General features: G+C 38.5%; 1 protein-coding gene across 6 annotated transcripts in view; it reads right to left on the bottom strand.

The window, feature by feature from the left end:
- VDR (vitamin D receptor) overlaps positions 1-26,907 on the bottom strand; it is a 92,692-nt gene that overhangs the window by 3,439 nt on the left and 62,346 nt on the right. For 5 of the 6 annotated variants that reach the window (XM_032209386.1, XM_032209387.1, XM_032209388.1 and 2 more), the window contains 5 exons: positions 11,004-11,188; positions 8,363-8,510; positions 6,228-6,381; positions 4,887-5,038; positions 3,207-3,323 (listed from right to left, as the gene is read on the bottom strand). In XM_032209386.1, coding sequence (XP_032065277.1) covers positions 3,207-3,323; positions 4,887-5,038; positions 6,228-6,381; positions 8,363-8,510; positions 11,004-11,188 — 756 coding nt within the window. The remainder of the gene's footprint in view (positions 1-3,206; positions 3,324-4,886; positions 5,039-6,227; positions 6,382-8,362; positions 8,511-11,003; positions 11,189-26,907) is intronic. The other variant, XM_032209389.1, reaches the window with a different exon arrangement.

The following is a 26,907-nucleotide window of genomic DNA, read 5'->3' as shown; positions in this document are numbered from 1 at the left end:
CACATTTTTACGTGATGAAGGTAGTCAGTGGCACCCATGACAGAGCCTGTATGTATTTCGCTCTTCCTTCATTCCATTTCTCCTAATAGTAGTTTCTATGCATTCCCTTGATTCTTCCCCTCCGACCCTAGATTCCTTAGCATTTTGGGTCAAGCAGAAATAGGCTTGGGTCAGAAATAGTTAACTCTTATAACAGGTACACATGCTGATTAGATATTAATCATAAAAAACAAACAAACCCAGAAAGCAGTGCAGGTAAGGATGTTTTCAAACAAAGGATTTCTTTTGCAATTGTTCTGCATGGTATTCTACAGGTAGTTAATTTCTAACTTTCCCCCATTGGCTTTTTTTCTTACCGCCTTCAATCCATTAAAGGAGATTGATGCCCACAGAGGTGAGTGGCACATACCATCATTCTAAAAGTATTGCCAAGGGTGTTCCAGATAACAGCACATCTTTGGTATTCATATAAGGGGAATTGTCTCTCTGTTGGCAACCTGTAATTTCGAGACAGTCCTGTGCCACTGAGTCCTACTAGTCTAAGACATCATAAATTCCCCCAGCCCAGTTTTTCTTCAATTGCAACCAGCAAATGCAAACAGGTGCACGAGGGATCATAGCACAATAAACAGGACAAAATTTTCTTAAATAGAGTATGTTGACAAAAGTCAGTTCCCCACTAGTAAATTATAGCATCTAATCACGCACGCACAAACATAATTACCCCTTCGCCATCACAGGCAGGACAGGGACAGTCGAAGGGACAGATGTGGCCCGTTTGCCATAATAAAACACCCAGGTCTGTTCTAACGCCATCCAACAAATATAGTTTCTGACAAATAACTAGCTTCCTTCAGTATCATAGTCATGAGTTGAATGTTTAATTCCCACATTGACACACAGCAAATATATTGAACAGAAATTCTCAAGCCACGTTTCTCTATTCTATTGGGGGGGGGGATGCGCTCTTCCCTTTCTTATTGGGAAGCCATATCATTCCATTTAGATTCAATAAATCCCATCTATACACCATATGTTTAGCATCTATACCTATTCACATGATGAAAAACAATGTTCAATTTTAATTTGATTACTTTCATAAAAATGCAAATGCAAGTTATTTGGAACCTCTGAGTTACTGGGGGCCCTTTTCAGTCTGATTTCTGAAATCGCCCAATTGTCATAAAAAGTGATCTGGTACTTTTTGCGTGGTTGTGCACTTGGGGGCTATATTGACTCATTTTAGAGAAGCATTAACCATGTTTTTTTCACTTTACTTCATGTAGGGTTTAAGCAACTGCTCAAATATGTCTATCATAGTACGTACTGTCAGAAGTCACTGCCTACTAGGCAAGAGATTTCCTGATACTCACACTCCATGACAGCTCACTCTATTTAGTCATCTCCTAATCTCTCTGCCTTAAAAAGGGGGGGGGGGGAGGAAGTCCATGCTTGGCTGGTATTTACAGAGAATTCTAATTTCAGAGCTCCTTGCCTATTTAATCTGGGGAAACTCTCCCATTGACACAATGCCAGAAGGTCATACGTTTTTAATTCCACAGCTGCTTTAATGCCATGAAAAACAGCTACACGTATCTCAGGCCTTCTTTTTTTTTCATTCTCTGACTTATATGTCAGGCTGTTGGAATCTGCTTCAACCAAAAGTAATTCTTCCTAGGAAGATTGGCTCAGTTTTTTTAAAAATGAGATCTATTGACAAGAAGGGACAGAGATATAATAATTTTAGCAAATAAAATATTCCCAATTTAGAACCATTTCCTGCAAACTGGTGAAGAAGTGGTACTTTTCACTATTATGAAATAGGTTGAAGGTGGCTCCCTCCAAACATAACCTGCCTGACAGGTAGAAAAGGGGCACAAGGTGAGGTGAGAAGCAGCTATTACTAACCATGAGTTCCATCAGTAACTAATTTCACAAAGGAATGGGTGTGAATGGCTGTGGCTAGCAACACTCCAAAGTAGTCTATGTAGTAGGCAAAATGGGGTAGCTAAATCCAACCCCTACTAATAATACAATGAAATGTATAGTCACCTAAACCTTCATGTCAACAAAAGCAGAAGAAACCTGTACTGCACTCACCGATGACAGAACTAGCAATGTGCAGATTGTACAGTCTGCTCTTTTTTTCATTAAAGTTAAATTTCTGTTCACCTCTGACCTAGTGCTTTGGAGAGAGGGTTAGTCCTGTTTTTAAACGCAGGCCTAGCATTCTTTCAAAATACTGGTAAACTTGTGTTTAAAAATAGGCCTAGTATTGTGTCCGAAGAACTCTAAACCTGACAATATAGGAGGCTACATTAGACCTAAGAAGCATTTTGGAAAATGATCATAAGCATTATCTAGGCAGATGTAGCGGTGAAAGCCAGATTTCTAGTTTTTCCTGCAAGTCAAATGGTCCCAGATGACAATGCTTACTGACCAGAACAGCGGGAATAGGGAACAGAGGGAATACCTAGAATAGTTCGACCAACAGGAGCTGGGCAAATCCTACCCTAACCATGCCAGGTACATCACCAATGAAGTATGCTAGATAGTGTCCAGAGCAAAACACGGGGGGGGGGGGGGAAGAAAAGAGAAAACACTAGTTTAAGACCCAACTAACTAAAGGTAACTAAGTTGTTTTGATTGTGGGCTGGGGATGAGACAAAGGAAATGTCATGAAGACATGGAATGTAAAAATGGCATTTATACATGTTCATGCAGTAGTTAGGTGGATATGAACACTTCTGCTTGGAAAACAGGAAGTATTGATATCACTATATGCTGAGGACATCCTGATGTTTGAATGTATCTGAAAACAATCAAAACAGTCTGGATCTAGCCAGCCAAGATCTGTTATAAAGTAGATTCAAAAGGGCCAGGACAGATTGGTCATTTAGAATTATTCCGAGATAGATCAAATTCCTTGAAAATAATCCCTTCACTTTACGCTGTGGAAGGGATGCAAAAATTAATTTTCCATAGATGGTTATTTTCTCAGTAGCTTGTTTCCTACACTGACGGGCATCCAGCACATTCATTTGGTCAAAAAGATGGATATACGTTATACATGGTAGAGAACACACCGCCTGTGTTATTTTCTACCAAGGCTTTAATACAGGGACATGTAAAGTATGATAACATAGTTTACTGATAATATTTTAAGTTAGCTGAAATGCAGCCTGGGACAATGAAGTTTTCCTCACCAGGAGAAAGGATGCAGATAGCCATGAGGAGCACATGTTCTTCTTCATGCAGGTTCAGTTTCTTCAGACTAATTTGAAATTTAACGAGGGGCTCCAGTAAGTCTAGGCTGTGGCCAGCTGAAACAGAAACAAAGCAACTTTTGAGAGCAGGCACTAGATTACTAATTACCAGCTAGCCTAAAACAGGGGAAGTAACAAATGTAAGCATAAATCTTGGCCCTGGAGTTTCCTTCCAATGCACCCAATTCTAAGTGTGTTATCAGTTGAGTTGTCATCCCTAAAGTGAGCAGAATGCTCAAAGAAACCAAACAACCAGAATAATAACATCCATGTTTCATTAAAACTGGGCCTTTGGCAAACCTAACTTGTACTGGATTCACCCTTGAGGTGGTGCAATCGTGCAGTTTATGTGATTACTTTTTCAACTTCCTGTTCCTCCCCATCTTAGTCAGATGGTTGCCACAGAAACTGAATTCTGAAGTTTGCAACTTCATGAAACATCAGCCAGCTCAGCAATCCGGACCCATCAGACAATCCACCTCCTCATCCCAATTTATTATTCATCGTGATAAAACAACATTTCACTGGAAGACCTTGGAGAAACGTTTGCATGTGTAGCAGAGTGAACTTTATTTTATCTGGCCCACGGCCCACCCTTCCTCTCACTCTTTTTTCTTATTGAGTACCACCCAGAAGCTCCCACAAGAGTCTCTGTGGTGCAGCAAAAAGAAAAAAGAAAGAGAGAGGGGTGTGTGTGTGTGTCTGCAAGCACCTTTTTTAGACTAACACGTTCTATTAAAAGGCATCGACTTTTGTGAGCTGCAACTCACACCATCAAATGTCTTTCTTTCCAATTTTTTGGTTTGGGCAAATAAGAAATCTCTTTTCCTCTCTGAACTTCAAGCCCAATATACAAGGTTTCAGTCACCTCACACTGGCCTCTTTTTTAAGGTAGTCCAGACAGGTGCTTTCCTGCATGGCTGCAGCCGAGGAGGGTCACCAGCAGTGACAAAGCTGGGATCTCCTGCTTTCCCCTGGGGCTCCTCAGCGTTCCCCTCCCGTCTTCCTTTCGTGAGGAAAACACTACAAGCTTCCTCTGCAGCAGCTGTGTTTTAGCACATGGGACTGAGGGGAGACAAGGACGAATTACCTGGGAGTACTGCTCTTTGCACACCCCTGTTGGCAAGCTAGAGAGAGCTCTTGTGGACTCGTCTCTTGTCCTCAATGTTTTGGGGCCTCCTAAAACACTCCCAAGGAAATTTGGGAGTATTTCTAAGGGCATATTAAGAATGGTGATTGTGGGCTTGTCAGTCATACCTGCTGTAATCACAAGGTACTGCATAAAATCCCTGTGCCACACAGGGGACATCACAAATCAGGATTTATTGCAAACAGCACATTTTTTCATTATGCATTATATTCTAAATTATTAAACAAAGGATAAACTCAATTCTCATTCTCAGATATACCACTATCATTAATTCTTCCTAGTATTACCAGATGTAAAATAATTCATAAAATACCGTCTGCCATAGTGATTTGCCCTAACCCTAACCCTATGTAGCTTTAGGATACATTTTTTATATATCTTAAGAGGTATTTAAAAGTACTGAAGGAAAACAGAGTTGGCATGAGGTGGTTGCTCCGGGGGTATCTTCTGCTTTACCATACAGGCCATACCTTGAGTGACATCACTGACTTGGTATTTGAAGTCATTGCTGCCGCAAGTCCAGGACATATCCTCCAGGGAGAATGACTGATTGGAACGGAGCATTATCACTTCAATGGCACTGGATTTCAAGAGAGCAATCTGATCCTCCGCTGTTAGGCTTCTGTATTTAAAAAAGGAGAATATGAAACTCAGATGTCCACCAGTCCATCATCATAACATTCTGTAAGGTCAGGATTAGATACGATTATCCTTTATTCCCCCCCCCCCCCCCATATTCCCCCTCATATTCTCTTGGTATAAACTGATCTGATACAACACCTTGAAAGGCCATCCCCAAACATAAGCTCAATTAACCAACAACAAACTCTTAAGTTGTTTGCAGATATTTCTGCTTGCAATTCATTGTAGCCGCAAATGATGGCTTTACCAATGTGAATGAGGGGCCACAAACCAGATGTTTCTGACAGAACTCTCATGTCACTTAATATGGATATTTTAGTAACACAGTTCACACACTGAATTAAAAGCCAGTCACAACTGGGCTATGCAATGCTGTGGATTTGATTAAAGAAAGTTTATTTGGAGCATGCATGAGAGTAAAGAGTATTTCCTGGAATCATGATACAAATTTTGTGGGGCCACAAAACAAAATGAATCCCAAAAGTTTTGGAAAAAGGCACGAGGTTCTAGGCAGGATTTTTGCTTCTGGTAGAGCTCCACAAAGCAAATTCAACTTTCTTGTCAACAGTGTTTAACTCCGTTCATAAAAGCAGCAAACCTATGGGAAACCTCTGGCCACAGTGGTTCTCTGCAGGTGTGTATGCGCATACACACACAGCACCCTTCCCAGTCTCCTTGCTCTAATTTAAAATGGAATCTGAGATGCCTTGTTCAAGGTCTCTACCAGTACCAAGGTGGCATGCTAGCCCTTACCTGCAGCAACAGGTTGAAAAGCCTTCCATCACCTCGCAAAGAAACAGCTGTTAATGGATTTCAAGACTTTAAAAAGACAGAGCTGTTCTGAAGATAGGATTTCAGTTCTACTGAGGAATGACCATATTTATTTACATGGCTTGTTGTGTCAAGATTTTGTTGGGTTTTTTAGGTGACCCTTTTTATCTTTTGTGTGACTTTGCAGATTCTGAAGTCTTCTTGAAAGTTCTGTGGTGTTGTGCATTGATATATATATATATATATATATATATATATATATATATATATATATATATATATATATATATATATATATATATATATATATTTTTTTAAGTATGACAAATCAGACACAGACACACACCTCTAAGGAAAAAGCAGGCAAGGGTTCTGAAGCTACTTCTAAATTTTCTTACCTGAACCCTGGAATCGTTTTAGCAAATCCAATAACTTTCTGGATGCTGTAGCTAACAAGATCAGCAAGGTGAGGCAACATGGAGAGGTGGGATAAGTCAATGGACATGGATGTGCTGTCATCATTCAATTCCAGACTGGAAAACATCATTGGCTCTGGTGGAAAAGGAGAGGTGGAAACAGCTTAGACCCTATGTCACACCAGCAGGGAAGGCACCACTCATTACAGCACGACAGGTTAAATGTTTTACACTTTACACAGCATTAGTTGGACTACTTAACGATTACTATTTATTATTTTCCTTTCTGTTGTGTATTGATTTGCATTGAGAGAGTCCTATCATGAAGGTGAAATCGAGGAGCTACTGCAGTGGCCAGGATCTTGCTGTTTCTAGGCTGACTGAAAGCCAAAGAATCCAAAATGAGATCAAAAGTTTTAAGACTGTAGAATTCCTCAGAGTCCAATTTTTGGATCCGTTCCACATGATTTAAAACATGCCCCAATTTTTCACTTTAATCTATGGCTCTGTTCTTTCCTAACCACACTTACAATGGTTTTTAGACAATAGCCACTGTAGTGCAGCATAACAAATGACATACATGTATTACTAAAAGTACAATCTTTGGCACAAAAGCAAGCTCAAAGTCCAAACACAGAATCAAGGCATGTCCACATTGAGCTCTGGTGCTGCTCCTGCAGTGGTGCTTCAGGCTATTGTCCCCAATGTTCCAGCCAAGCTGACTTTTTCCTGCATCATTTTTTAAACATTCAAAATTATCTATTAATCTCCAGTGTTTATATCACATGCCAATCCTGATGGACTTTGGATGAGTAACATTAAGAAAAAACATTCTGTGCCAAACTCCAAAACACAATAAAGACACACAATGTGTCTAAGAACATTCAATGAATATTCAAAAGCCATCTCAAAGCCATGTCAACTTCATGGGGTTGTGGTGGATGAGGGTTGTTTTTCCATTGACAGAAATCCCCACCAATCCTCACTTTCCAGTGCCTCTTTCTCTCATTCAGGCATTGAATTGTGATATAGCCTTGACACAAAGACTGTGGTGCTCTTCCAATCCAACCAGCTGTTTTTTTCTCCCTCCTCCACCATAAGCAAATGCAACACAACAAGGAAAATGCTCTTGGCTTTCACTCAGTTTCCACACTTGTCTATTGTTCAGGTAGAAGACAGACAGGCTAGACCTCCATGCATGTAAAAGCTATGACTGGTCCAATCATAGGCTTTGCAGGAGCAGCTTTGAAGATTATGGAGATGGAACGCTGGCCATGTTGAAGTGTCCTCACAATGCATCTTGATATGATGCCAGAGGCAATATTTATCATGGGCCCTTTTCTTATAGAACATTTTCTGAGTTTCCCTAGAATTTCTTTTATTTTTCCACAACCCCAGTAAAAGAAAATTGGAACAAAAAGTGTTGGAATTAAGAATTCTCTGAGTAGAAGTACTCTAAAATTCATAGGACTATGTTAGGTCTCCTGAGGGGAAGAGAAAGAGACCTTTGTGAAGGAATCTATTGGAGATACTAATCAAATAGGTATTTATTTGCCTTTCATCTTGCAGGAATGAATTATGTAGAAACATTCTAAATGGATATAACAGGACTACTGTGAATGTGGAGCAACCCATGAAGTGAGAAAGCGGAAGCATTAAATTTGGTGATTAGTGATCTCCCCAAAGTAATAAACAGATTGGCCCCTTCTCCCCCATATTACGCAGGTCAACCTATTCTCTGGCATGTTGCTATATTGTACTTTAACAGATTAATTCTATGTAAAGGACTGCTAGGTGGAACTGATAATATTTTAACATCACAACTCTGGAAAACTCATATTACAGCAGGAAACATATATGGGGGTTGTATTTTCAATGGCAATTTTGCATCTCTCAGAAAAGATAGCCTCTGTCTTTCTTTAGAGCAGATTAATAAAGCCAAAATCAACTATGAGCCATTGCACTTAAGCCAATGACAGAGAGAGAACATGGGCTGCTTAGCTGTAAGTTAAGATTTGTTGTAAAAGTTTCACAAAGAAACTTCATAGTTACAAAAAAGACAACTGTAAGGTTTGCCATTTAAAAGAAACATAGTTGTTAGAATTCATGCAGTTTACCGTGAATATAAATATGATTCGCACTCTGCGTGCTACCTGAAGAGAAGCTGGAAGTATCCGAAGAGTCATCTGAGAAGGAAAAACCTGGTGTCATATCAGAAGAAGATCTGCTTGTATGTTCTTTATTTTCATTTTGTCTTACAGGAGGCTGAAATAGAAAGGATACCATTTGATAGTAGCCTGCTCCTTTCTTCATACCTTCCTCCTGATTCTACGGCAGTTGCTAGAAAGTTAGCTTGCTTATTTATTTATTTATTTATTTATTTATTTATTTATTTATTTATTTATTTATTAGTTTGTCAAACACGTACAAGACAGCAGGTATAAGTATGAACATGGACAAGGACAACGGAAATGAATACAAATAAAGGGGGACAGTAGGACAGGGACGGTAGGCACGCTGGTAAGCTTATAATTAACAGAGATAATTTACTGTGAGGAAAAAGGTGCCCTGAGTCTTTCACACACTCTACTTCTGTTTATCCAGTCTACTGAAGATTGTCCAATTCCATGGATTCATTTCTTAGAACAGGGGTGTCAAACTCATGTCATCACGGCAGTGTGACATGACATATCGGGACTTTTTCCTCCATCACTAAACCGGGCGTGGGTGTGGCCAACACGTGACACATCCAGCCCGGAGTTTGACAGCCCTGTCTTAGAACAATAGCAGTTAGCAATAGCAGTTAGACTTATATACCGCTTCATAGGGCTTTCAGCCCTCTCTAAGCGGTTTACAGAGTCGGCATATTGCCCCCAACAACAATCTGGGTCCTCATTTTACCCACCTCGGAAGGATGGAAGGCTGAGTCAACCCTGAGCCGGTGAGATTAGAACCGCTGAACTGCAGATCACAGTCAGCTGAAGTGGCCTGCAGTACTGCACCCTAACCACTGCACCCTAACCACTGCGCCACCTCGGCTCTCAACCGCCTAAGAGAAGAATCATCTGTTCTGATATCCTATGATTTTAATTTTTTTAATCTCTTCTTTATTACTTTTATAAATAACTCAAGGCGTAGAACATACCTAATATTTCTTTTTTTCTCCTATTTTGCCCTAACATTTTTTATTACTTAATTCTTCAAGAAATCAGCATATTCTGAAGCAAATAGTCACTGCAACTGCTATCTCATTTGCATAATAACCTTGAAAAAATGTATGTTGCAGCCTCTTGGTTGAAGGTAAAATACATTTGGTTGTATCTATCTGATCATCAGGTTGAGAAAGCAGAAGGTATGAAGAGGCTAATCACCCTATATTGGAAATAACTGCTTTTGCTCAGAAAATATAAACTAGTAAGAGAGAAGTAAGGGGGAGAGGGAGTCTGTTGGGAAATATCACAAAAACAAGACTAACTAATTCTAGCTTTTCAAAACCATGAGTCATCCACAGTTAGTTCTCTTTCTTCTACTTCTCCTATCTATCTCAGCTGTTCTCCTGACGCCTCATGTACATCACTCAACTCAAAGCTGTTTTGCTCTTGTGACAGGGCAGGAAACACTTGTGGCTGCTTCAGCCACAAGTATCTTCTTCTTCCTCTTTTTCCCTCAGAACTGATAAACCTTGTTATTCAAAGATTTGTGTGTGGCTTAGAAAGGCAGGTTGGACAGGTAGACTAATGGGGCCCATCAAGAGGCCTGATACTTGGTTATTCACTCTGCTTAAGGCAACTATCCCCTATTTTGTTCTGTCAAGTACATTTTTAAGGACAGATTGTGATGAAGTCATACTGGGCAGCCAACATAATGCAGCTATCACCAACTGAATCCTAGTCACAAATACACTTAATAACTTCTCCAAGCAGTACAGTTGTAAATCCAACTGGGGTATACAGATAGTCCTCAACTTACAACCACAATTGAGCCCAAAATTTCTGTTGCTACGTGAAATATTTGTTAAGTGAATTTTGCCCCATTCTTGCCACAGTTATTAAGTCAATCACTGTAGTTATTAATTTAGTAACACAATTGTTAAGTGAAATTATTTGTTGAATTTGTTTATAAAAAGGTCGCAAAAGGTGATCACATGATCCAGGGACACTGCGACCATCATAAATTTGAGTCAGTTGCCAAGGGTACAAATTTTGATCAACGACCATGGGGATTGCTACAACAGTCATAAGTCTGAAAAACAGTCATGTCACTTATTTCAATGCCGTTGTAACTTCGAACAGTCACTAAGTGAACTGTTGTTAAGTGAGGACTACCTGTATTTACAGATGTATCTCATGTTAACTTAGTATGAAAATAATTTCCAGTCGGAATAGTTCTAAATCTGGTGACTTGGCAAGAGAGCTTCAATCTGGGACACAGATCCAATTTAAAAGACACATTTAATGGTTCTTTCATACATGGAAAACCAATGTGAGGAAAAAGACGTAGTGGCCCATCAAGGCTGCCCTTTGAGTTTATTTGTTTTTTGCTTTATTTTTAATTTCTTTTTAATGTATTTATTTATAATTAAGTGTAGATTTGAATCTTCCAACAATGTTACTTTTGTTAAGTGGGATGTGGACAACAGTTTGAATCACTAATTCAGAAAAGTTACAAAGTTGAAAAATATTCATTTTTTTCACCAGCAGATGTCCTGCTTCTCACAACAATAGTAAAGTACTATAAAAAAAAGTAAGCCGAACTTACCCGGAATTGAGAGAAATCTGAATAAGTTGGGTCATAAGTTTTGCGGTGGGCTTCAAGAAGAGTGTCAATCACTCGCTGTTGTTCCTCCAGCAATTTGGGCTTGAGGCTTTCCTTAAGAGCTTCCTCCTCCTTCCTCTTTATTATCATCTCTCTTTTCCTCTGAACCTCTTCATCCGTCAAAATAACTGTAAAGGCAAATAGTAAGCACATTAGAGTATAGATAAGAGTAAACTGCTAGTCTTAGCTGAAGAAATGACAGCATTTGTTTCCTGTTTATTGGGACAAGAGAGATTTAATAGCTAGCAAATGTTAGAAGAAAGAGGGACATTTGACATGGAGAAGACATCCCACCTGGATTACAGTCCAGCAGGTGACCTTCAAAAAATTCTGATTTTAAAGCTGTCTTTAAAGAACCCTCTGGCTCACAGTGACTTTCTTCCAACAAGATGCTTGCATACTTGCTGAGGACATGAAGCCAGATGTACTGTTAAGAAGACCTCATACACATGAATAAATCTTACTGCTGTTTAAAAATACACAGCCATAGTTTTTCTTTGCATGGTTGTGCACTACAGCCATTTTGGGGACTGGAGGAATAGCACAGGTCCATCCTTAACATCAAAATCAACTTGAAGGGGGGGAGGATCCAACGTCGCAACGATACAGACGTGTGGTCTCAATGCTCCGAGACCGCAGCCGATGCTTTTGCTGCTGGGTGGTCCAATCGGACCTAAACCGTCCCGAAGAGATGGTGAACAGGAAGAATACATCTTGCTGACCTCAGGGACATCGCAAAGTCCCTGATCGATGCAAGAGAAGTTATTCCAAGCCGGCGACAAAAAATCCAGCCAAGGCTGACAAAGGCTGACAAAATCCTCCAAAAGGATACGGAAAGAGAGTTTCCAGCTGGTGAGGAACTTTTACTGTTTTAAAAAAAGATTACCTATAAAAAACTTAAAATTAATTTAAATTGGAGAACAGAAGAATCAAGCGGCGGAATTAAATTTGGAATGGTTTTGGACGGTGGTTATCTTACTTTTTAAATGCTATCTTCATGGATGGAATTATGCAAGCCTTTTAAAATGAATGGATTAAGTTTTCTTCTTCTATTTTTTTTATTATTCTCTGTAACCTATGGATTAAAATTTTCCTCTTTCATTACTGTGGGTGTTCTCCTAACACATTTAAAAATTGGACTCTTTTTTCCAATTTGAAATACAAAAAAGATACATAAAGAAATAAGGAAATTTGGAACAATAACACTGCTGCTCGGAGGCTGGAAGGTTTGTGTATTGGAAATGGAACACTTTTTTTTCTTCACTGATTGTTTTGGCTTGGCACTACAAGATCTCACTGCTTGGTTATAGAGAGTGATAAGAAGGGAAGCATACATATGTCCCTTTGAAGTATATTTTTAACCAGAGAAAAGTGAATATGCTTAATTTTATTAACCTTCCAAGCTAGAGCAGCTGTGTTTGTTAGCTGGAGATAATGGCACAATTTCAACAGCAAAAAGAAACCTTAAGCTTGCAAAAGATATTTTCAGAAATACAAAAATTATCAAATACATATGAGAGGATAGAGAAGAAGCTGGAATACTTAGAGCATCTAACAGCAAAATATGATGAAGAAGTTGAGGATGTTTATCAAATGGAAAATGTGGTGGTTAAAACTCAAAAAATCGAAGTAGAAAAGGAATATAAAGAGATTAAATTTGCTGATATTTATGGTGATTGGTTTGTCTCTGAAAATGGAAAGAGTGGAATACTGAAAGAGGAATTAAATGGAGGGGAAATCTATCCCAGATGGCAAGATACAGAAGAAGAAGAAAAAAAAGAATCCATCTATGGATTTAAAGAGAGAAATTTTATTAGCAATAGCATTGATAACACTACTGACAATCAAAGATAAGCTGACTTATCACCCTTCTTATAAATAGAAGAAGGTGTCAATGTCTAAAGCGTTTCCATGACTACCATCAAGTTGAGGGGGGGGGAAAATGCCATGCATACTTTTGGCCAGAGTAAAAGTGTCATATTTCTGTACTGGGATGTGAATGCGCATGTCCAGAACCCTGCCTAACGTCCTGTTGGAGAATGTATTAATGACCTCAACCAGTGGGGAGAAGACACAGGGATAAAGTTCAGACGCCATTAAGTGGGATTTAGTTTCGACTCCACAGAAGTCCATGCCAAGATGTTATTCCTAATAAATGAATGGGTTTTTTTTTTAACCTTGTCTCGAGGCTCGTAAATTAATTAGGCCAACTCTTCACAAAGGGCATCAAGATTACATGAGAGATCTTATAAGCAAGGAGTTGCTAAGAGGAGTCCATACAAAGTTGATCAAGGAGATGATTAGAGGACTGGCACCTCAAATGGCAGAAGATATGAGACTGTTTTGCTATTGGAAAGATACAGGTTGATAGATGGAAGAATTTAAAACTAATTAAATTTAGTGAAATTTATTGACAATAGATATAGTTTAAATAAATAATTGATAATGTTACTAATGTATACAATGTGCAGTGTTATGATGAGTATAATTGGATATGAATATTGAATGGTACCCATGTAAGGAAGATTAGGAATCCCTTTGGATTATATATAAAGGTTAATTTAAAAAAAAGAACCAAGTTAGATACAGTTAAAGTTTTGATTATTAGGGGGAAAATGTTATGATACAGGATATAGTTAAATAAAGGAGGGATAAGAATAACAACATATATAGAGATATGGGTATAACATAAGGAAACTGGATGTAAATCCTAAACAGTGATTTGGAAAGGAGGATTAGAAAATTTTGTTATTAAATATTATGGATGTTTAGCTAGAATAGGACATAAGGATTTAGTGTTAGTGGAGGATTTTAGAAATAGTAAATGAAAGGCCAGTATGTGGTTATATATTGAATCTTGGTATATTTTATGATGAAGGATGTTTAAACAATTATAGTCAAATGAAAATGGAGATATGATGATGGTAACACGTATAAATATTTGAGTTAAAATACTTCAGTTAATATGAATTATGTTTGTTGACTCTGGAAGAGATGCACGAAAGTCTTTTTGTAACCAACTGACACACTTTCTACAGCATGTAAAGAAGGATGTTGTGTTTGTTTTAAATTAAAAATAATAAAAATAAAAAAAAAAAAACCAACATGAAGGCTATCTGGAAAGTTACCTGTATGTGTTTTGTGGCATCAATCCTCCACAAGCTATAAGTGCAACATGTCAACGCACACTGCTTTTGTGGACTATGGCCCTTTCCCTACTTACAATTAACCACAAACAACCTCTGGGAATATGTTCCCAGGATATTCCCTCACATTTAGTCCCCAGAGACAAGTTTATGTTGCCCAATGTGTTAAAGATGTGTTTTCTTTCTTGCTTTGAAGACCATCCGAGGGAAGCCTCAAGGTAGGTAGAGTCTCTTAGACCTTGGAGGGAACTTAGGTGGGGGGCTGTTATTGGGAACAGAGGGGATAGAGGCTGACAATGAGGGCAATAATATCACCCTCGGGTGCAGTTTTCTGCCAGCCAAAAGAATTGCAACAAGCAGAGCAACTTAGCAGCGGGCAGAAGACTTCATTGCCTGACCATGTTGCTGAAAATTCAGAAATTACAATCTGTAAGCAAGTGACTATTTTGACAGGTTTTCAGATCATTCTGGCAATGCTGTAGACACACTGCTGGCACAAACATTATCACTTTTATACAAGGTCACCGATGCATTGCAATGACAAGCTTCCAGGCCTGCATGTTGGCAAATAGAGACAAAAGTCAACTTCAGAAAATGAAAGACAGAAGCCAAATTCCTCTAAATACAATTAACAAAAGTAGAGAATTGTGTTATCATGTGTGAAGAATCAGAACCACAACTTAAGTTCTGGTTAAGCTGATTTGTTGCTCATGGCTATAGTCAAAAATCTGGTCAACTAGTGGACAGCACTAAATTGGTGCTACGTAAGAGCTAATGGAATTCAAGGGAAGCTGGTCTTGGAGGGTTTGTGGACACCTAAGGATTCTAGACTAAGTCCTCTTAACTGTATCCCCAGGCTCTGCCTGCTCCTCTCCTACACATGTACTCCCAATAGTATCCAAAACTTTTACATTCCTTTGTTTGTTTATTTTTTAATAAAATATAGCAATTAAATCCCCAACATTGATTTATCATTACTCATAACCCTCCCCAGTCCCAAAGATTCTAGTCAGGATGCATCAAACAACGCAAAATCATCACCATTATCATCCCAAATATTCATCAAAAACAAAATATAGCAAGGGTGGGGGGAGAAGCAAGGATAAAATCCAAATAAATCCATGATAGGTGCCAATAGTCATCTAGGTCGGCAATCAAATACTTTTTGGAGAAGTCTAGCAAACTAAGACTTTTAATGCATCAGGCTTAGGGATAATCTATCTTTCTGTCCTTTCATCCATCCATTCACCAGCACATGGACATTACTATATCTTGTATACTAAATGATAGATTTGAAAGATGGTTGGGAGTAAAATATGACATGATGGCCCCATATGAGAAAGATTAGATTTGGAATGTGGGAAATTGGGGGTGGGGGATTTCTTATCTCAACTTACCTATTCATAGCTTTGAGCAGTTTTAATACCTGGATTTTTTTATTTTTTATTTTAAAAAGACCCATGACACATAATGAGAAAGATTACAAAGCATCCTGAATACTAAAAGCAGTATAAAGGTCGCCCTCTAATTTAGGATGCATAAGCAGAGCTGAGCAAGCACAGGGCTGTAATACAAACCAGCTCCCTTTGCACGCAATAGCTGCAAGCCTTATTTTGGCGTATAGGAGGAGGTGTTGAGAAAGATCTCTACCATCGTGAGGAATGGCAGTCTGTCTGTGCAACTTTTCTCTTCCTGTGACAACCCTAATCCTGGAAGAATTCTTGCAACCAAGTTTCTAGCTTGCTTCTTTTAAGAATAAAGCATACTATGAAGAACTGTTCTAAAATATTTTGGTCTCAGGATCCTTTACATTTCTAAGAAGGATTGATGACCACAAAGAGCTTCGGTTTACATGGGTTACATCTATCAGTATGTATTATATTAGAAATAGAAACCAAGAGGTTTTAAAATATTTATTTGACTTGGTAGACCCTCTGAAAAAATTCTGGGGGAAACTTTGAGAACCACTGTTATAAAGAATGGTACAGTGTCACAAATGACCAGGTGTTACGTGTTTACTTAATTAACCTTTTATGGAGCCCCAATCCCAAATTTTTCAATGGCTTAATGCTCAAGCAAACAATAAATAAATTCCAACATTCATAGTTATACTGTTCAGCATCAGGGGCAATTGCTGGGATATGTGCATTAGAGAGGGCAATTACTCTTGTTTTCTTTTTTGGTTGGCCCCTATGGTTCCCCTTTCCCTATGGGGAAAGGACCTTTGGTTTCATCTAACTGAGCCCATGTGACATTCTTATTTCAGAATCTACTGCTTCAGATTCATTTCAAAACAACGACGGTGTAGTTTAAACTAGCATGAGCTTTTTCTTAGAACCGCTGTAACTGGATGATTGAAATGTGGAAACAGAGGTGTTAGATGAAGGAGACCCTTAGATTAAGCCTTCAAAGGTCACCAGGACTGCTCTTTCTCCTGTCTGGTCTTCTCTCCTTCCCTGCTCTCCTCCAGAGTCAGCACAGACCCATAAAACATAGGATATAGAGAAATCGCTGTGTTGGCACTCTTGTGTAAAACCTATTTCAATGCCATCCTTATCACATCTTATCTTCTCTCTTCCAGTTTATGGCACCATCAAAAGACATCCAGTGCGTTCTAGATCAGAGATCCATACATCTTGTACTATTAGGGTATTATGTGTATACAAGAGAAAGAGCACTGGGTGAAAGGGCATTAGTCTGGCTCCTTGATTTAGAATTTTTTTCATATCGCAGGGAACTAACAGACCAACCTGCCCTCTAATCAGCAGGCTGTTTACCAAGAACCTTCTTAAGAGACTTTTTCTCTGAATCAGACAATATTATTTACAGGAAACTTGCACAATATTGTTGTGTGCATCGAACATTTCTAAAGGAAGTGAATGTGAAGCGTTAGGTGCCTGAGAAATCAATACCACATCCGGATGGCTATTCCCTACTGTCACAATTTCTTGCCATTAAACTCAGATATTTTTCTAATGTCAGATATTTTTCTCCTAAGATCTATCAGGTAGTCAAATCACTTTGATCTTTAAAAAAATAACAATAATGAAATTGAAAACTTTAAAAGAAAGAAAATCTGTCCACTTTGTGTAAAAGCCCTTCTTAGCATTCTCTTGCTTTCCACAAAATACCTATTGTTCTCCATAGGGTAAATTATTGAACAAGCGCACTTTGAAGTTTGAGTTTAGACAAATACAATCAGATCATGTGGAAGTGCTATGTATGATGTGGAAAAGACAGCTAATGTTTACTTTTTCTGATTCACACCGATCTATTTACTTATCTTCTTATTACATTTCTATGTGCCGTTTGCAGGGGATTCTGTCTAAGGGCTAACAAATATCAATCTGCCTTCTAGCCAAAGAGGAGAAAATATTATTCTGGAAGCCTGCACTTTTCCCACACTCTATATGCATTTTGTTGGCATGTGGGGACTGCTATAGAGTTGGTTGCAAGGGGAGACTGGTATGAATAAATGCATTAGGAAGCCTCAACAGTTTTCTCTTCCTCTTGGCAACAGTTCTGTGCTACGCAACAAATCCTGGGAAAGCAGCATTGTAGCAGGCCTTATGAACTACAGCATCCCAGCAAAAACTGGAGGAGTAGCAAGACCACAACATTTCTTCTGCAGATGTTTTGGTGTCGTGGAGCACACAGTCCCTACCCTGGGAAAAACAGATGCCTGCTAACACAGATCAGCTCCATAGTCACAGCTTAATTGTAATTTAAGAGCCGAGGTGGCGCAGTGGTTAAATGCAGCACTGCAGGCTACTGCTAGATCAGCAGTTCAGCGGTTCAAATCTCACCAGTTCAGGGTTGACTCAGCCTTCCATCCTTCCGAGGTGGGTAAAATGAGGACCCGGATTGTTGGGGGCAATATGCTGACTCTCTGTAAACCGCTTAGAGAGGGCTGAAAGCCCTATGAAGCGGTATATAAGTCTACTGCTATTAAAGAAATGTTTCACTTTGATCAGTGCTTGCTTATACCCAATATTTTCTGACTGATAGGAGGGATGGTTAAGAAATCACTACCTGAAAGTGCTCTTTATGACTAAAACTCTCAGAGTTGAGTAAGTTAGGCAGCAAAGAAGAAAATTATTTTTAGCCCCCATCATGAAAGGAGTACGCTTGGAGCAGTAATAAATGGGGAAAGTGTGCAAAATTCAGGCTTTTTTTATATAATCTTTGACACTGGAAGAGAGTACAAATTTATTATAATGACTGAAGTAAGTAGTAGTTTATCTTGGAATCAACTAATGCTGTCATTTTAAATATAAGCTAAAGCCAGTTGTCTCATGAATATTTATATATCCTGAAATCTCGTCTGTCATAAACCAAACCAAACCAAACCAAACCAAGACAGATAATGAATGGTTACGTTTACAAGGATATTCACCATGCCAAAAATCACTTGGCTTCACTGGTCTCATCATATTTTTTGAAATGATCATATGCATTATCTATTAATAGTTTTTCTGATTTAGATTCACACCCAATTTAGGAAGGGAGGTTCAATAATAGATTGATGTGTTACGATTGAATGAGCTGTGGTGGTGCAGTGCTTAGAAGGTAGTAGTGCAGGCTAACTCATGCTTACTCCAGGAGTTCGATTCTCACTGGCTCAAGGTTAACTCATCCTTCCAAGGTTGGTAAAACGAAGAGTTAGATTGTTGGGGGCAATAGGCTGATTCTGTAAACCACTTAGAGAGGGCTGTAAAGCTCTATAAAGTGGTATATAGGTCTAAGTGCTATTGCTACATGGCCTACCAAAACCACAACCAGAGGATGACTAACAGTTGTACAGTGTATACTGCATGCTTCTTACTGATACATATTATTTCTAAATCCATATGTCTGCCTATTTTGCTTATGGAAATGACATTTCTTTGAAAGCCTGAATCTTAGCTGAAATCTTAGGACCTTTTCCCATTGTTGAGCAGAAGCATGGAGTAGATACTTGAGTTGGCAGAGAGCTACAATGGCATGGAATTTGGCATCTCAGTTGTCCATCTCTATCCTGCCAGTATTTCTTCTGTCCCCTAAAACTGCAACTCACTTGACTTTCCTTCAAGGTAATGAGCAAAAAAAGCCTAATAGATTTTTAGTTGCCTTGAGGCTTCCAATGAATGGTGTCAGAATAAAGAGGAGGGGGGGGGACCAACAATACAGTTATTGATAATGTCATGGCAGTGTGGCATACAAATGATAGGTCCAGAGAAAATTTGTGCCACGGTTATATGTAAAATGGAAAGGCTGTAGGTTGGAGCTGAGTATAGCCTATGGAAAAATGAGAGACTTACCCATGACATCCCCGGGGGGGGGGGGAGGTATACCTAAGAATTCAATATCTATTGTAACACCTGAGAATTGTAGTTTTAAAAATCTGGTATGGAAGGAAGTCCTACATTCAAATATTCTATTCTAAAAAAACTTTGATTATTAAATATATTGACCTTCCTTGTGCTGGCATTACCTTACCATATGCCAATTCATTAAGGAAAGAAGAAGAAGAATCCAAGACCCAATTTCCCCCTGATACACAGGAAATTTCGGTTGTACTGAAAATTAATGGTGTTTACTGAATATTCAACATGTATACAGGGGAATCCTATGTATATTTACTCCAAAATATTATGTCCGGTGAATTTTGATCTCTACTGAGTCTGTTCAGAGGTTACTACCATGTTTATGTTGTTGCTTTCACAACTATTCAATACTGCAAACAATAAAGTACAAGCAGAACAGAAAAGCTTTGTACAGATAGCCCTTGACTTACCATGTTTCATTTAGTGATGTTCAAAGTTACAAAGGCACTGAAAAAAGTGACTTATGACCATTTTTCACACTTACGACCACTGCAGTATCCCCGTGGTCACATGATCAAAATTCAGCTCTCTGGCAACTGGTTCATATTTATAACGGTCAGTGTCCTGGGGTCATGTGATCATCTTTTGCGACCTTCTGACAAGCAAAGTCAATGGGGAAGCCAGATTCACTTAACAACGGTGTTACTAACTGAACAACCACAGCGATTCACACAGGTGGCAAGAAAGGTTGTAAAATGAGGCAAAACTTGCTTAACAAATATCTCACTTAGCAACATAAATTTTGGGCTCAAGGTCGTAAGTCAGGGACTACCAGTATATCAAATACACACTATGGGATTTCCCCCCCCCCCCATTGTTTTTGCAGTACCAGCCCTTGTAAAAAAGTTATTTTGGAAACCTTTTCTTAAAAAAAAAAACACAGTTACAAATTACTAACACCCTGGAAAAAGAAATCCTAGCTGATAACGTTTCATTTATACTGGTAACCTTTAAAGAAAACACCCAAACATTAGCAAATCACAAGGGAAACATTCATCTTATGACCAATGGCTGTTGCTTTGGGGTTTTTTTCCCCAGGCTCTGGACAGAAAGAACATTTTATCGTTAAGGTGGAGTTCGGAATGAGAGGTCTGTCAAGAAAAAATAGAAGCCAGATCATTTGTTGCTGTGGCATAACTGGGTGATGCAAGCGTTCTGCAGCCTGCAGCTACGTCGGTTGAGGGTTAGTTAGCCACTAGTGTTTTTCCAATACAAACGTTGCACAACTCTGTACATTCTTGAAAGTGATCTAAAGATTAGGATAGTGTCTAACTGTGTCTTTCCAGACTACGAGGTGGTCTGAATACCAACATTTTCCCCCCTGGGATGGAATGATATTACTATACAAGCATTTTTTTTAAAGACTTACCTTCAAAATCAATAAACTAAAACACTGGTATAATAAGCACCAGAATTGTTTTTTAACATTTATGAAAGAAAGAAAGAAAGAAAGAAAGAAAGAAAGAAAGAAAGAGAAAGAAAGAAAGAAAGAAAGAAAGAAAGAAAGAAAGAAAGAAAGAAAGAAAGGGAGGGAGGGAAAAAAAGGACTCTCTTAACTGCTGAAAAGTAGCAACAGTTCCAGTAGACACATTTATATTTAGAGTGTTACTCAACTACTGAACTTCCTAAGAATCAGTTCTGTTGACTGGAAAGTAGGAAATCCAGATCTGTAAAAATTTTTGAAGCTAGAATCAGAATGGAAAGAATGCAAAGTAAAAAAAAAGAACATTGGAATTAATGCTTTTGGGACATGTATTCTGGAAGAATATCTGTATCATGGATTCTCCTGCTTCAATTGGAGTTCTAAATTGAGCAAAATAATTTCTGTTTTGTTTCTCTGCTAAAACTATGCTACTTTTGGAAGGATTCAATCTTTACACTATGTATGTATGTATGTATGTATGTATGTATGTATGTATGTACATACATACATACATACATACATACATACATACATATGTATATATATTCCAAAATAGTTTGGATAAACTAGTCACAAATCATACTTAAATTACAGATTTAATTTGTTGTGTGAATCCAACCAATTTACTACACTATGTCAAAGATAAACAAATAACATCATGACTTAATGAGATGTAAAACCAAAGTTTATGCCACTGCATCCCTGAGGCAGCTGAGAAAAGTCTTCTTGATCTTGTGAGTTTCCATAGATCTGTAATCTTTAAAAAAGGCTTAAAATATAAAATGGTAAAATCTGTTTTTCTTAAATATGTAGATGCACTAAACATAAACTAAGTCCAGTTACTGAGCTAGTTAGAAGAGAAACAAACGGACTTGTATCAGGAAAAATAACAGAAGATTGCAGAGACAGGCAGAGGAAATATTAAATCAAATGACATACCGTGTTTCCGCAAAAATAAGACAGGGTCTTATTTTCTTTTGCCCACTGAAACAAGCACTTGGCCTTATTTTCAGAGAGGTCTTATTATTTTTTTGAGGTGCAGGAGGCGGTGAGTTTGGTCACCTCATGGCTGCTGCTGTGTTGCAATATTTTCAGATTACTTTTAGGGAGTGGTGATGTTATTTCCTTGGAAAAAGTCACATTTTAAAATTTGTAAAAATAGATGAATATTGTGGACAATGCTGGACATTGCAACAGCTTGTGTGCCAATACCAAGTGTAGGAAATGAATCACTCCAATTTCCCATGCAGTGCTGTGTTGAGAAAGATTGAAATGCAAATACTTTCAAATTAATGCAGATACTATTACAGTTAGGCACCTGGATTAAAAGGTCCCCATCTTCTAACTTTGAGATTGGCTTTTATGATACTTGTAGCTTGTTAGGCAGTTGCTGCTCTCTTCAGATATGATGACTATTCCTGGCTGTCTGCCAGAAAACATTGCAAAAGTAGCTAGAGCATATTGGTGATACTTCCTCAGGCCCACAAGTGCTTTGCATTTCCTCACTATCTCTTCCAACAGAATACAACTTGAGTCTTAAGGAAACATTCAGACATGGAATTTGGCATGTTGGATGTGCAATTTTTCTGACTGTACTCTCATGCAATCATTGCATGATTTTCAAGAAAGGAAGCTACATCATACAATTCTTCTATAATGATTTTGTAGAATAATTAATGTATCAAATAAAACTTCTGAGAACTTTCTGGAGAATACATTTGCACAATGACAGGCAAAGGAAACAGAGATATTTTCTCATGTACTGTACAGTATTTGTTCCCTATGAATGTATCACATTCTCTTTACAGTATTTTTATGAATACTTACTGTGAGCACTAGAATTTTATGACAGTAAAAGAGTAGCTAAAATTTAACAACATATTCTGAAGATATAAACCACTGAATTTTACCTGTTAATATACTATACAGTTAATATATGGTACTAGAATATACTTAAAAACAAAAGCAACAAATTATGAAAGCATGTTCACACTAAAAGTCTATGGAGATTCTCAGTCATCCAGGTCATGGTTGTCCGAAAAGTGCTTTAGCAGTCAGAGTTGAAGAAGCTTCTTGGATGAGAAGCAAAATGTCTTCAAAGAAAACACAAAAAAGTCCAGTTGCCTCCTGAAAAAGCACCTTTGGAACACGTTCACACTAATTTGTACAGGAAAGTTTAAGCAAGTGTCAGAATTTGTCTGGACTCTGAAGCTAAGCAGGATTAGGTCATGACAGAGTTTTAGAGGTGAAAACTAAACTAAGTCAAACATTATTTCAAACCTGTTTTTAGTCCCAGGAAGCTTCAGGAAGGCCTGCTAGGCCCACAAGAGGGTATGGGTGTGTGTTGCACACATGCATGGGCGGAATCACACACATGTGCGGCGGAGGTGGGGAAGCGGGGGGGGGGCGTGCACACATGTGGCATTCATTTTCCCAAGCTAACATCTAGACAATGAGGTCTGTGTTCTGAATTTAGTAAATAATAAAGTCAGTCAGAATTATTCTGTAACTTATTAGAAAGAAAGAACCTGTAGTAACTGCATAGAAACATACTCAACTAGGCCCTTTCCAATATGGTTGCAGGAGTGAAAGCCCTCTGGATTCACTGGTGTTCTTATCCTATGTTAACCATGAGAATGGGAATGGTGGGATCTAATACTCACCTGATCTAAGGACCCAATTTCATATAAATGTAAACCCAATGCATTAACATCACTTGGAAAGCAATGTTATGGTCAAAACTATATATGACATTAACACTGATATTGATAATATGAAGGAACTGATCAGGGTTTTGCCTACAGCAGAGGTAGAAAAGAAATTTAGCCCTGTGCTCAGTGAGGACTTCTTGATATGAATACTGTATTACCTTCTGGTGAAGGATTTTCTTGAATAGAAAGAGGAAAGGATTAAATTCTTCATCTGTATCTGGGATTCTTGTAAATGATTAATGCCTTCCCTTTCCTGGATGATACTTCTGAATTAAACAGATCCTCCTCATATTTTAAAATGTGCATGTTCCATTGTTCCAAGTCTATTTTGGCCAGGCAGCCTTCACAAATGCAAATAAATATTTACCAAGTAAGTACTTCTTGATGCTGCAATTTTTGCGGGAAGGTTCTTACAAAATTTCATTCAAGAATGATTTCATCATCATTTAAGCAGAATCTGATGGCTTCCCAGTTCAGAACACTGCCAGCAGCTTGATGTAAACCTTATGCAAAGTTGCAAGGAAGAGAACAGCAGGCTTCTTCTAAGAAAAATAGGGATATATTTTCCTACTTCCTGCAAAAATAAGAGGCCCACTAAAGTATTTTACTGGAACCAGTAGCACTTTAGGGAATTTGCAGCAAGAGATAGGAAACCTGGGTGGGGGGAGAGCAGCCAGAATTCAGAAGCTCTGTGCGGCTTTTCCAATGCAATGAGGGTACTAGTTTCTTGTGGTTTATAAGGCAACAAGTATTTGGACTCATGGGCAATTTCCAACAATTCCCCATGTCTAAAGATGTATCTGCCAGAATTTTTTGTTCCCATTCATCAGCCTCAAAGAGAGGTGTTTTTTTCAAGAGCAGGAATCCATGATATCAATATAGTTTGCTAAAAATAAGCAAATGATCTAGCCAATTGTTTATGTCAAACCATTGCACCTATTTCTCAGTGGCTTGCCACTGATTTTGAACAGCATGATTTCTAGGGTTATAGAAAGGGTCTCAGTAGTTATAGGAAGCAAGCAGGTGGCCCATTCTTTCTCTCTCATCTAATCATGCATCCTGTGGCTAAAATGATTCTCCTAGTGCTCATTGTATGATGTTCTTTCTTAAATCTCTACAATAATTTCTTGCCGCCTTATGGATTGATCACAATCTAAATGCACAAGGATTCTGGTGCATGACACGAGGCCTTCATTAGATCATATTACAATAAGAAGAAGTTACAGGGGCAATAAATCTTGTTGAGAGTAATTGGAAACTTTACCAATATTTTGGATGACACTGCAGAAAAATAAGTCTTCTTTCAAATGGCCTTCAGACTATTCTTTTTGGGCCTGCCATCATAATTTGTTATTTGCCTGCAGTTTTTGTTCACTTATCATGTGTTTAAAAGAGCGTAAAAGATAAGAAACTGAACAGCTTGGAGTAGATTGGGAGATATCAGAACTTTGCAACATAAACATCTCTACATTTGTACAACAAAAATAAGCACAGATTAGTTTGGAAAAAAACCCCATTCTGATTACATTATTTATGCTATATTTATCCATTTTCAAATTCAGTTTTGAGAAATACTTTGTATAAATTCCTAAATACTGAATGTATGTATTAACAAGTAGTCCTTGACTTACAACCATTTCTTTAGTGATCATTTGAAGTTACAACTTTGAAAAAATGACTTATGGCCTGTTTTTACACCTATGACTATTACAGCATCCCCACGGTCACATGATCAAAATTCGGATGCTTGGAAACTGGCATCTACTTATGACAGTTGCGCTATCCCAGGGTCATGTGATCACCTTTTGCGACCTTCTGAAAAACAAAGTCAATGGGGAAGTCAGATTTATTTGATAGCTATATTACTTAACAACTGTGGCAAGAACGGCCATAAAACAGGGGCAAAACATGCTTAACAACTGTCTTGTTTAGCAACAGAAATCTTGGGCTTAATTGTTGTTGTAAGTCAAGGATACCTATATATTCTTATAGCAGAGTATTTCAATGCAGCAAAGTTGTAATTTTATAATTTGTCCTGATCGAGAAGTTGAAATCAAAGGAGACATTACTGCTCAGTACTAAGTACTTAGTACTCAGTACTAAGACAGTACTTATTCTTAATCTACTCTAAAGTCCCATGAAACTATTGGGGTTTTTTTTAGATGCCTCCTCTCTTATTGTAATATCCTGTCTAAGGGCCTTTCCCCACTGCTGAGTGAAAGAGTCCCCACCTGTTCTTGAGTCAGCAGAAACACCACAGTGGTGTGAATGCATTGTCCCCATTACAAATCCCATAGTCTCTGTTCCTATTCACTGCTGAATGATACTGTCCTGATTAAATACTTCTAGGGCATGTTAAACAAACTATTGGTTTAACACACTGTGCTGTGCTGCCACCTAACTCCACAACTGTTGGAAAACATCTACCAATCACTACAGTGATGGAGAATCAGGGCAAAGCTTCGTATTTTTGAGCTTTGTTTTCCCTTTCTCCAGATCTAAATGCTAAGTGCTGGGAAGTGACTCGAGTCTGGGTGGCAGCTGAATCTTACAAGTGTGAAGAGTCCCACAAATGATAATCCCAGGGATGTAGCATACAGTTGTTGAGGTAGGACACTGCACAAGGTGCCAGCAAAATGAGGAATCAGCAGTGTTTCCCTTTCTAGGCAAAGTGACAGTGAGCGATCCACCAGCTGAAGAAATGGCACTTGGGCAGCTTGGCTAAAAAGTATGGCTGACTTGCTCACTGAGCAGAGGAGGGGACACACGCTTCCTACATCCTCCATTCCTGGGACTCCTTTGGTAATTCACACAAATGTGCTGAATAGACCAGAAGCAGCTCTGGCCAACTCCCCCTCATTCCAGGGGGAAGAAGAAATAACCTGAATGTGATTTCACTCTGATACAACACTCTACTTGATGAATGGAGTGGCCTTTTTGTCTTAACAGTGGACAGGGTGGCAGAGGCCCAACTATTTAAACTCCATAGCACTAGTGGCACTACAGAGTTAAACCTCCTGCTTGTTAAACTCCCTGCTTTTAGTGGGACCTTCTGGTATCTGAAAAAAAAAATGGAATCGCTCTTCCCATCATAAACACACAAAGAGCAAAACAATGCACTTAGACCTTATTCTTAACTATCCTGTACAGAAGCATTCATGGAAACTGCCTTTGGTCACATTTGAAGAAATATTCTTTTTT

Source organism: Thamnophis elegans, chromosome 2 (assembly GCF_009769535.1).
Source record: "Thamnophis elegans isolate rThaEle1 chromosome 2, rThaEle1.pri, whole genome shotgun sequence".
NCBI classification, from domain to species: Eukaryota; Metazoa; Chordata; class Lepidosauria; order Squamata; family Colubridae; genus Thamnophis; species Thamnophis elegans.
The sequence above is the reverse complement of the archived record's forward strand: the minus strand, read 5'-3'. Positions and strand labels throughout refer to the sequence as shown.